At 35.6% G+C, this 12,792-nt stretch overlaps 1 protein-coding gene across 4 annotated transcripts in view; it reads right to left on the bottom strand.

Moving 5' to 3' along the window:
- Nucleotides 1-12,792, bottom strand: part of RBM26 (RNA binding motif protein 26) — a 57,386-nt gene that overhangs the window by 36,503 nt on the left and 8,091 nt on the right. For all 4 annotated transcript variants that reach the window (XM_054189110.1, XM_054189108.1, XM_054189107.1 and 1 more), the window contains exons 2-6: nt 7,046-7,164; nt 6,360-6,496; nt 5,388-5,476; nt 4,569-4,780; nt 2,471-2,731 (exon numbers count right to left, since the gene is read on the bottom strand). In XM_054189110.1, the coding sequence (XP_054045085.1) occupies nt 2,471-2,731; nt 4,569-4,780; nt 5,388-5,476; nt 6,360-6,496; nt 7,046-7,164 (818 nt within the window). The remainder of the gene's footprint in view (nt 1-2,470; nt 2,732-4,568; nt 4,781-5,387; nt 5,477-6,359; nt 6,497-7,045; nt 7,165-12,792) is intronic.

A 12,792-nucleotide genomic window follows, 5' to 3' on the forward strand; every position in this document is an offset into this window, starting at 1 on the left:
TAACAACTGCAGATATTGGGATTGAAAAACCTCCAATAAAGTTAGAAGTTAATATTGTAAAATTACAATGTGAGAAAATTGACTCCAATTCCTTTTTCCCCTTTGCAATTATTTCAGGAAGAATTAGAATATTTTGCTATAGTTTAATGCAATTATGTAAGAGCAAAAAACTTTGTTATTTACATATATATGCATTGTATAAGCATATATGTACATACATATGGAAATATGAAATACACACATATAAATAAAAAAATATTAAAAATATATTTTATATATATTAATATAAAAAATAAATAAAAAAATTACTTATTTTCTTTTACATGCAAGTAAAACATTGGAGCAGGTCCAAAGGAGGGCCACAAAAGTGACGAGAGGGCTGGAACACCTCTCCTATGAAGACAGGCTGAGAGGGTTGGGGCTGTTCAGCCTCGAGAAGAAAAGGCTCCAGGGGTCCTTATTGCGGCCTTTCAATACTTAAAGGGGGCTTATAAGAAAGATGTGGAGACAGACTTTTTAGTAAGGCCTATAGCAATAGGACAAGGGGTAATGGTTTTAAACTAAGGGAGGGTAGATTCAGACTGGATATAAGGAAGAAATTTTTACAATGACGATGGTGAAACACTGAAACAGGTTGCCCAGAGAGGCGGTAGATCCTTGGAAGCATTTAAGGTCAGGTTGGATGGGTCTCTGAGCAACCTGGTCTACTTGAAGATGTCCCTGCTCATTGCAGGGGGTTGGACTAGATGACCCTTAAAGGTCCCTTCCAAACTATTCTATGATTATCTGTTTAGCAACAGCATCCACAAAACCCCTCAGCACAATACAACGCAATATGGGGGAAAAGTTCAAAACATCTTCAGGTGAAATGGGAAGAAAGCTGAGCGTCTGCTTCCTCAAAACATGATGCTGAAAAGCATACTGTATTACCTCATTTTCAGGAAGAATTATAGAATGTATAAATTGAAAAGTTAAGGAAAAAAAAAAAATCTAAGTTCTACAGAGGGTCAAGCAAAAAATGTGAAAGTGCAGATAGGAAGAGCAGTATGTTGGAACCAGCTAGCCACAGAAGACAGAGGTGAGTTTATAAATTTAGAAGACACAAACAGCCATGAGAAAAGAAAATGGAAAAGACATAGAATGGTTTGGGTTGGAAGGGACCTTAAAGATCACCTAGTTCCAACCCCCCTGCCATGGGCAGGGACACCTCCCATGAGACCAGGCTGCTCAAAGCCCCATCCAGCCTGGCCTTGAACACTTCCAGGGATGGGGCATCCACAGCTTCTCCCAGCAACATGTCCCAGTGTCTCACCACCCTCACAGTAAAGAATTTCTTCCTAATATACATCTACTGAGAGATTTTAGTAATAGTCAGAAATGTAGGGGGAAAAAAAAACAACAGTAAAAATCTGAGGACAACTATATCACAGTTTTCCAACACACTACTATTTGCTTCATACTTGGAAATAATAAGCTCCTATAGAAGAGAGATTGTTAAAGGAAACAAGTCCCAGTGTCATGCCTGGAGATGTTATTCCAAAAGTATACTAGCCTGCATGTTTTGTTCCTTTCTGAAATACCTGTAGAGCTGGGAGACCAGGACACAACATTCTGCAGCTCAGCTTGCATTAGCAGAAAACTTCAAAACAAAACTACACTGTCACAACTCCACTTGCTCCACAGCACTGCTGTGACATATACTGGCAAAGATTTTCTTCACAAGTGCAACTCTGCCAATGCTTGAGAGCTCACCCTCCCTTTTTCTTTAATGAAAAAAAAATTATATTCTAATCAGAGTTCCAAGTGTAAGCTGGCATAGATCTTAAACTCGTCATTGTGATATACAACAGAAAAAACTTTAGGGGGAAATTTAAACTCTTTTGAGCTAATAGGTTGATCGGCTGAATTTAGCTAAGTCACTGCCAACTGCAGCAGCCTCTTCTGTGGATTTTGGCACAAGACATGCAAAATGATAGCTTAAGACACAGATAAGCACAAAAAGCCACCCAGTTTTAAGAAACACCTAGACGGAAAAAGTAGCTTAACATTCGCCTGGGAAGCTGCAGCTCTAGACCTTTCTAGTTAAAAATTATTTCTCAGCTAGTATGGAACAAGGTGCTAATCATGGTCAAAACTAGCAAATACAGTATTTGGTTTAAACATGACATAAGACAGAAAACCTGAGTAAAACTGGGGGGTTTTTTATAACTTTTTAATATAAATATACTAGTTTTCATCTATATAAATTAATTCTAGGAACTAAAAATCTATCCAAACGCTAATAAAGAAAGCTGTCTAAAAGCTAAGTTAATAAAAAGTGGATAAAATTTGCGTTCAAGAATTGTGTAATAAAAAAAACCAAACAACACAGTATTAGAGGAGATCAGGAAAAGAAAGGAAAACTACCTCAGTCTCTTCAGAAAGGGGCCAATCAACGCTGCAGGAAGCAATTAACAAAATACAGACTTACCATCATAATCTCTACAGCGTTTCTTTGGCAGCGGAGGTCTTCCATAGGAGTTGTGGTCCAGCTGCTCTTCGTGGAACTCTGACCAGCTTTCAGTAGTGTTATTTCCATGATGAGCAGGAGCGATAACAGTAATAGTGCTGCTCAGCGTAGGGACAGGGTAGTGGCCGGATGAAATATTTGTCACAGAAGAAACTGGAGTATAATTGTTCTCTAATGGATCTGTTCTATCCATATCATATTTTGGCTTTCCCAAATCCCTTTCTATATTTGAAAGATTAAAAAAAAAAAAGTCACATTAAGTTACATTGGATGATTCCTTCTGCACATTTTCACCAGAAGCAGCCACCAAGTATCTCTATTCCACATCAATTCAACTCCAAATATAAAAATAATAACTGAAATGTTCTACAGGTTGCCCAGAGTGCCTGCAGAGTGTCCATCCTCGGAGTTATTTATATCCCAACTGGACAGCGTCCTGAGCAACCTGGTCCAGTTTATCTGCTTTGAGAAGAAGTGTTGGACTACATGACCTTCAGAGGTCTCTTCCAACCTCAATTATTCCATGATTCTACATTCCAAAGGTTTAATCAGAAAAATAATAATCTTAGAAACATAGACTCAGCCATTGGGGTATTTTAATAACAGTTATACCCACATTAAAGCAGAAATCCTATTTAACTTCAAACAGAGTACATCTTTTGTAGTCATGCATATGTTCTAAGAACTTCAGATGGGAAGTTATTCTGAATAAAGGGAAGCAATGGGCAAGAAAAAGGTAACCACCACTTAAAAACACTATAAAAGTTACACATCTTTAAGGTTGCAAGACACTGTTATTGTTTTATCTTCATTTTTTCTGCATTCAAATGCAGATGTTTATCGCATGCAAAGGTTTGTCATGACTGGGGAAATAATGGTGATTGACAGGTGTGGAACCCTCCTGGACGGATACAGCAGTAATATGACCTTTTATTCTGAATACATATAAACTATTCTCCCAATTTTCTAATATTACCATCAAATAAACAGTAAGTATCCAGATTAAGAAAGAAGAGCTCTGTCATGAGGTAAGTTCATAGACTCAAATAACCCCACATTAAAGGAACACTAATAAAAATGTCTTCAAGATAAGTGTGGATAACACAGGCTTTTCTTACTGTGCTTAGAAAAAGAAACAAGCTTTCACTATACTATATTGTCTATACATAAAATATTACCATTGCAGTTTATGTAAAATAAACCTTAAATTAAGTTTTAATCACATTGTAATCTTTTAGTTAAACTGCTGCATGGTTAACTTGCTCATTCGTAAGTTGTTTGGAAACTACCTGCTCTCATATTTTCAGGAACTCTGCATTCCTACTTTTAAGGCTGAGTTACCAAGGCCCATTCTACATAAAGAAAAATAACACACAGGAAACTTAAACAATGTAGAGGTAAAAACAGTCTTAAAACAGACTAAAGATACAAAATGACCCTCAATGCTCTTTTCCAATTTATCAGTAACAGTATTGGGAGAAAAAGCATTCTTTTCAGCTGAATAAACAGCCTTGTTTTTAAAGAAGTTTAATTTGAAAAACTACTACACTGAAGCGTTAAATTCTACAGATACGTGTGCAAATGCAAATATTTACTGTAATACTTTCAGCCCCTCCCTATGACACCAAGGAAGGGACAAGACAAAAAGAATAGAGCCCTACTGTTCTGCTTGACAAGTCATTTGTTGTCAAACACATAATTTCTGCCAGTTCTACCTCCGTAGATGGGTATTAATTTCTACATCTTCCCAAACCAGATTCTGAGTTTCCCAAAAGTTAATGAAATGGAACTAACTTGGATTTTTCTGCCTATCTTAGAACACTGCTTAGAAGTGGCCAACACAGTCAAAGGTATTAGCGAAGAATGGAGGGAAAGAGGGGAAAACAAGCACTGAAAACACAACCACATAAGCCTTATTTCCACAGAAAACCAAGCTAAATTTTAACATAGAAACAAGAACAACAGAGGAAATTTTGGTGCATTTGAACATAGTGTTTAGATTTAGTGTCTAAATTTTGTAGGCAACATTCACCGTATTTTAGAGACCAACTGTTGGTACCTCTGCTTCGTGTTCTGCTCCGGCTTCTGCTCCGGTCTCGATCCCGGTCCCGCAATCTCTCTTTGCTCCAACTTCTACTTCGACTCCTGCTATAGCTCCGACTCCTCCCTCTTCTTCTGTTATATCGATCCCTATAGGAATCTCTTCTGGGAGGATTTCTGTCATAATCTCTCTTCCGAGAACGCTCATCTTTTTTCCTTTCATCACGGCTTCTAAACATGTAATTTGGTAAGTTAATTACAAGAATTATGAAGCCATAATTTAAAACCTTAACTACCACTAAAACCCTTAAGAAATGGTAATGGAAAATGAGAGAAAAGCTAGAAATGGAATCTAACTATGGCCCTTCCTTTCTCCTCAAAAGGCTTCTAAAATTATTTTATTTGGTTTCTTCTTTTTACTTTTACTATCCATATGATTTTAAAACCTGTGTAAAATTCTGTTTCTGCCCAACACTGCACCTTCCCCAAGATGGAAACACCAAAAAGGTAACAGTTACTGAAGGGAAGGCTTCTAAATTAAAATTATCACAATTATATCCCAATACTGAGCAGAGTAACTGTTGTAACACAAACCACAAATCTAATATAAAAACAAGTCATAAAACTCAAATGTGATAGTTGTGCACAACTCCGAGGCAGTTTAGACTGTCACTGATATACCTGCCATTTAACTACATACGCAAAAGAGCAATAAAGTATTATTTTTAGGCTTATTAGGTGACCATACAGAATAAAAATATTTGATTTGGTAACACCATAAAAATCCAAATCCATCTGATTACTGATATAATACAATAGGTTAAGCAAAATTTATTACCTTGTATCTCTGTAGCGAGAACTTGACTGAGGAGGGCTGTGATTTAATCTTCTAGAAAACTTTTTCTCTCGCTCTTCCTCTTTCACTATCTGAATTTAAAGTATATACATTAGACCAAAACATGAGCACACTACCGTGAAGACTTCAGCACAATCAAATTAACAGAAAAAACTCAAAATGCTGAGCAAAGTCAGCAGTAACACTGAACTGAAACAATATTTTTGCATCTAATGCAGTTAGAGAACCTTCATAACGTGTTAGATTTCTATTTCTAGGAATATTCAAGGCACAGGTTGGGAGAAAATAAAGCAGAATAAACAGTACTTATTGTGCTGTACTGAAAATACATCTGCTTTTGCTACAGGTAGGCAAAATCCCATACTACGGGGCAGTGACAGATCTGGGAAGACATGAATATTCAATGATTGACACTGTAATGTCTTTTCTTCAACAGCAGGTTAGCTGGTTCAGATCACGGTTAAACACTTTCATGCAGCCAAACCTGAGCTGATGTTGAAAAGGACAAAGCTATTCTCCTGCCTCAAAGAACAACATAAACACTTGTGTCAAAATAAGGATGTTATCTGGATCAAGCAGCTGGAGGAATGAGGACTGCCATTTGGAATGGCAGCCTTGGATTTATGCTGAATTAAAGGGCAGCAGAACTACAACAGCAATCCTGAGCAAAGAACTAATGTAGGTTGTATTGCAATTCCTACACAACTCAATGACTTGATTTACATTTGCCTAGTCAGAAACACTTTGGTCTACCCTTGAAGCACCCACTCATGTTTAGAAAACTTGTGTAGCAGTACTTAACATACAAGGCACAAATCTTCTGACATATTTTAATGCTACAGTATAAGTTTGGGAAATATTGTTTATAAATAAATACGATGAAGCTGAACCATATAAGCAAACTACAGGAGTGAAGAAAAAAAGACATGAATTTAAAATAAAATCAATGCCTACCTCTTCTTTTTTTGTCTCTTTTTCTTGGTGCTGAAAAAACTCTACTTTCAGGCTTCCTGACGATGGTTGCTCTGGTGGAGGTAGATAGCTTTTTGTATTCACAGCATCAAACAGTTTTTCCACAAATATCTGAGTTTCTAAAAATAAAAAGCATACAAATACCCATTATTCAAAACTTCAGGTAACATTTGCTTTAAAAATAAATTTAAAAAAAATAAATCAACAATCACAAAAGTTAAAACAACGAAGAGTATATTTTTTGAATACTCTGATGCTAATTTTATATTTTAAAAGGACATTTACAGAGCCAAGAAACATGTCAATAATGACAATGTTTCATAAAGGTTTTCAATCATTGAATTATTTAATGTCTTTTAATAAAACATCTGGAAGAATATTCCTGGAATATGTGCAGATCTCCAATACTTCTAATTCTGGCAATAACTCTTAATATCCGTAATTTTCTTCCAGGAATACCAATAGACACAAAACATATACCTAATATATGCATATTGCACTATACACGTTTTTTAAAGCAAATTACTTCATGAAAATTGAATTACATACTTCAAAGTAACACAGCTAACACAGAGATAAACACATGATTCTATGGTAAAAGATTGTCTGAATGAATTAAACAAGACAGGCTTTTCACTCAAGCTTAATTGCTACAGCAAAGACCATACCTTTCTGAAGAAATACATCCAGCTGATCAACGCACAATGCCTTCAGTTCCTTTTCACTTTTATCCTTCTTTACCAAAGCCAGAACATATTTAGCTAGGGCAGATGGATCTGCATCACATCTGCAAATAGATTAATTAAAAAAAAAAAAGCAGCAATTAAATTACAGAAGATAATTCTGAAACTGGTATAACCAATACATATAGAGGAACAAAACCTTTCCTACCAAAGTAACTGAAAAACACTCCGGGGTATTCTTTAAGACAGAGTCCAGATATGCAAGATACCTAAGTGTCACCTTTCTTTTACAAAGTAATTGCCTAGGATATTTCCAAACAATATTCCATGGAGCACCTCATAGCGAACTAGAAAGAACTATGTAGACTGAAACAGCTCCAACTGCCTAATAGTCTTAAGAACAACTACAAATACAACAACTACTTCCATAAATTCCCAATGACGAAATCAGTCATTCTGAGTGTAATACTAAGTGACTTAACAGGGAAAACTCAATCTACCCAATTACAAATGAATACAGTGATACAGCAGAAGTGATCTGTGCTATAAAAAAATTCAGACTCTCAGACAGATTCTTTGTCTGAAATATGATTTCAAAGAATCTCATTACTACCTACAAATGAACATCATAAAAAGCAGATTAACTGAAAAATCTTAATTTCGAAAGCCTAAAGAAAAAGTGTTCATACAATATTATCATGGAAATTTCCCTAAGAGGTACACAGACAACGAAGTGAAATTTAGGGGATCATTACCTGTTTTAGACATCTAAATTCAACAAATGAAGTACAGAGCATATCAGTGTAGAAATCAAAGAACTCAGAACAGAGTAAACTGTATATCCACATTAAGTATAACGTTATTTAATATAACTGATATAATTTTATTATAATGTTTCATGAATAGTAATCTACTATGAACTTTGTAGTGGTGTTATAGAGTAACTGTGACTACTGCAGAAAACCCTTTCACGCTTCATAATTCAAAACCACTAACTAAAGAAATGGTTAGACACTGGTTTATCAGGCAGAACAGCAGCATCTTCTTAAATCGTTTAATCCCACATTTAGCACAAACCAAAGGAAGACCTTGGACCCTACAAAACCAGGCAGAATTTAACACATGTACACTGGTCACATGATACAGACAGCTAGCTTGTTTGGGTGGTGATCAAAGTTAATACTAGTGTTTCAAAGAAATACAAGAAGAAGAAAAAGTTGCACTGATGCATCCTAACTCCACATTCTTTCTAGCAAGAATAACTGAGAAGTAAAATAAAACTGCAATCAGGGAGTTGCACTGAATATGAGTATCACACATATACTGTTCCAGCACAGAAGTCCACTAGACACAGCGATAGAATAAAACTGCAGTTCTCAAACTCTTCTACATTAAAATAAGTGACATTTCAAAGCTGAAGTTTAATTATAAATCTGAATGTTGGTCATTTAAATTAAAAGTATTTTAGACACTGGACAAAAGAAACCAAGTCCTTCACCATACCACACTCCCTAATTCCTGTCTCCAAAGAAGCTACCTCTTGCACAGCACGCAACGTTCTCCATGCAAACTTATCCAGTAAGCAAAGGAAGCAGACCTGTCGGCTTCCACCCTTAGGGGACCCTCTGGGTAGCCTGGGCCCAGCACAGAATGCTCCGAAGTTAAAGGTCAAAGCTTCAAACGTAACTCAGCATCCCCTAGAAAGCAGGCAATAGCAGAATTTCATGCTCTAAAAGCAAATTGAGCTGATAGGGGACATATCACAGTATTCTGTATTAGTCTGCATTATTCATAGATACAGGAGATGGGACTTCACAATCAGTCTACATTGCTGAAAAACCCGCACACGCTAAACTGACAAAATGCAAATACATACTGTTAATCGAAAAACAGACTGCACACTGACTGAAAAATCTTCAGAAATGTTTTCCTTTGACTACCACATCTGGTTTGCCCCTGTTCAGATTTAACAATTCTTTACCCAGAAGAAAATGCCGTCCAAGCACCAAGTCATCTGGGAAGCAGGCACATAAATAGCCTCCTACAGTGAGAGCAGTAGGACTGCATGGTCTCTTTTACACTGCCAGCACCTGTGCACATCATCCAAGCAGATTAGCTGAAAGCCTGATGTTGAACAGAGTGTTTGTCATAGGCTCCAGTGAGGGTTCTCGTCCGGTACAGCCCTCTAGAGGCCCTAATGCCAGCAATTCATAACTTCAGTGCTTAAATTTGCAAAATTACCTTTTCTTTTTTACTGTTCCTTAATGCAACTTCAATGTCACTACAGAAGGTTTTCAGTCCTCTCCCAGTTTCAAGCTGAATCATGTCTCAGAAAATTAGTGTGCTATTTTCATATTATCTATCTATAGTCATAACAGGAAAACAAGGGGGGGGGGGAGGGGACACTTTTTACATGATAATCCTCAATTCTTTTCTTTTTTCTTCTCCTTTCTGTTCTCCACAAAAATCAGATAAAACATTACTAGCTGAATTGTTTTACTTTAATTTCCACAAATTTGGTTCTCATCTGATCATATGAAGTCAGTTGTCATTGTTCAAAATCTGCTACAACTGATTGAAATGATGACACATGCACTCAAAATTACTTAGTGGAAATGAAAAAAAAAGTCAGTCTATAAGGTTAAAACCCCACTGCTGCTAGCTACTGCAATGAACTTGAATTTCCCATGTCCTAGCACCTATAGAACAGCCTCATTTAAAGTTTAAAGAAATTCCTCTTTCATGATCAGGGTAGAAAATGAAAAATCTGGAAAGCCACCTAGACTCCAAAAGGTGTAACAAAACAATAAAACAAGCAAACAAACCACAAAATCCAATCAAACAAAAAAAACTTGTTAAAAATAACAAACAATTAGTGCTTTCCTCCCTTCCCATCAATGGTTATTTTGGATATCTTACCAACATTGTTCACCCCAGAATGACATCAGAATTTCAACCCATCCACCCAACTCCAAGATACTTTCAAGAAAATATCTTCATTAAGAATGCACATCAATGTACTTTTAATTTCCAAAACACAGAAGCACTTTCTCCTGTCTTAGAATTCATCACTGTCTTAGAATTTATCACTCTGTATGAGATACAACCACATCTGAACAATGCAAAACAATCACACTGAACTCCATTATTCAATATGTCAGGGCAGAAATTCCCCTGTACCCAACAGGAAGAACTTACAAGCTTTCAAGTTAAAACTCTGTATTTATTTTGGCTGTTCAACAAATACTATTTTTTAAGAAATGGTAACAGATTAATTACTTCAAATTTATGCTAATTAAGCAATAATGAATACAATGCATTTTGTGGTAGAGTGAGATGGAGAAAATATTTTTGTAAATTGACAGTATGATTTCATGTGATTTCTTTCCACTTTTTAAAATTAAACTGCTAATGATCTTTACACAGATGAAGGCTGACTTCCTTTTTTATGTACTAACTTGAAACTTAGGTCTCCTCTTGTATACCTGTTGTTCAAAGCCTGACAAAACCCACAAACAACTGATCTGTTTTCTCCACACTATTGTGAAGACGATGCTTGTTTCTGTAGCTAGTATTTTAAAAAGATTTAACAAGGTTATAGTCTGATCTTTTACTGCTTTTCAGACTCATAAAAAGCTTCATTTTTTTTTTAAGTGATGCTAAAATTAAATTGCTAGCAACTTGAAGTGGTGGAAGAGAGGAATAACTGGTCTCGAAGTAAGAAAGAAATTAAAACTTTACAGAATTGTGAATTCATGAGATCTGAGTGAAAATGCCTGTATTTCATAGCTATTAAGAGTTCTGGATATTATCGTTAATGCTTTTGTTTGGGGGACAGCTGCTTTTTTTCAAAGCAATTCCTCTCTACCTTTTCATTCAAACTGAATTCTGAAATGTTGTCTATGAATTCTACATCCTTTGGTTTAGTCAAAATCTGCTGGTTTATAAGGGCCTTGAGTTTTTCTGATAAGCAAGTTCTTATGTTGTCTAGTTTGACAGTATTTTCTTACAGAATAGCAGCCTTTGTGAGTGCATAACATGCAATATGCTTGCTGTATACATGGATTTTTCACATATTTTGAGCTAGCTTTATAAGTTTTTCTAAACCTCTGTCTTGCATTTTATGCTCTTACAGTTGACATTGTTTTATTAAGTGATGTCACTTTAAAGAAAACAGGAAAGGCACGCTTTCAGATAGCTGCAAAAGATACTGTGGAAAAAAAGATTTGTGATAAGACCAAGGACTTATCATACAGTATATATCATGTATGATCTTGCAGATTATAAGATTAATAGAGAAAGGTCCTTAATTGACAATTCAGAAAAATGAGAATAGCACCTACACATTTCAAATTGTGTAAGTTGTGCTCAAAATTAAAAAAGAATTTATATTTCAATTCTAGTGTTCACTGGATGAAACTCATTTTCAGTTCTTAGATACAGATTTGAATGGTGCGGTACAACACAGACCTAAGCATAAATGGAATCTGTGCATTAAAAGCGTGACAGACATTTAGACAGAACTTCATTCTTAGCTAAAATCTGGCTACTAGAAAAACATTCACATGCATTTAAACATGTAGAACATTTCTCAACCTTGAATCTACATCCCCTCAACTTTCTGTAGGTGTATGCTGCAAGCAGTAATAATCATCAGTAATCACATAAATTTCTCCCCCTCTTTTCTCATTTCTTTAACAAACAAAAATCAGTTGGCACATGTAATCTGAACTCATTTCCACTGCAGCAAGTACATCCCGGTGCCTGCTACAATTAAACACCCCAGCACATTTTCTTACACCCACTTTCTGAATACATGATCCTAACTAGCAATGCTAAATGTTTTTACCTCTAGTAATGCTTTTTTGAAGAGTCTGTACTCTATCAGTCAGTGTCTACTGCTCTATATAAAACAAGGGAGATCGCTCTTGTAACCCTGCTTTAATAAACAGTATTTAATATACAGGCATAGATGGAAGAATTCTCTTGTTAGAGCTCTAAATGTTCTTCAGAAAATGACCTGGATACCTCCAACTGCTGTCCACCAGAGAAAAGCTTCAAAAAGTAAAGTAACACCCAATCAAATATTTTGCGCAATTGTAGGCGCAACAGTTCACAGCTGCAACAAACCTTGCAGAAAAGTTCAAAATCCCTCTTTCAAAATCATTTGTTTCTGATCTCATCTGGTTTTGCAGTCATTTGAAATCAGCATTTCAAATAAAGAAAATAAAGCAGAAAAGGAAAGCTGAAGTTGTTACAAGTAAATTTAAACCTTAACTATATATACATATTTTTAAATAATGAATGTTTGAGAAGGGAAAGTAATTTGACTGAAGAGGACTCACTTCTCTGTATAGTTTTTTTTTTTAATTGACTACTTTGCAATTCATTAAACACCACTCAATCTATCCATTTCCAATACTCAGATTTACATATTTTAAAATATAAAATACTAAATATGTTATGAGAACACACTTTGATTTTTATAATCACTATGCAATTACAGGCATCAGGATGTGAAATACTTATTGAAATTGTTTGCAAAAAAAATGTTACTGGGGTAGATGTACATACAAACACCCTTATTAACAACGGAGCTCATACTGAGAGAGTCTTTGCCAAAACAGCTAAAAGTAATTTAACAAGGCAGATAAATCTTTGTACATAAATATTGCATAAAAACCATTTTAAAAGATACTGAATAGAAGCACACAGTAAATAACTCTCAAGAC

Source organism: Rissa tridactyla, chromosome 1 (assembly GCF_028500815.1).
Source record: "Rissa tridactyla isolate bRisTri1 chromosome 1, bRisTri1.patW.cur.20221130, whole genome shotgun sequence".
In the NCBI taxonomy this organism is placed as follows: domain Eukaryota; kingdom Metazoa; phylum Chordata; class Aves; order Charadriiformes; family Laridae; genus Rissa; species Rissa tridactyla.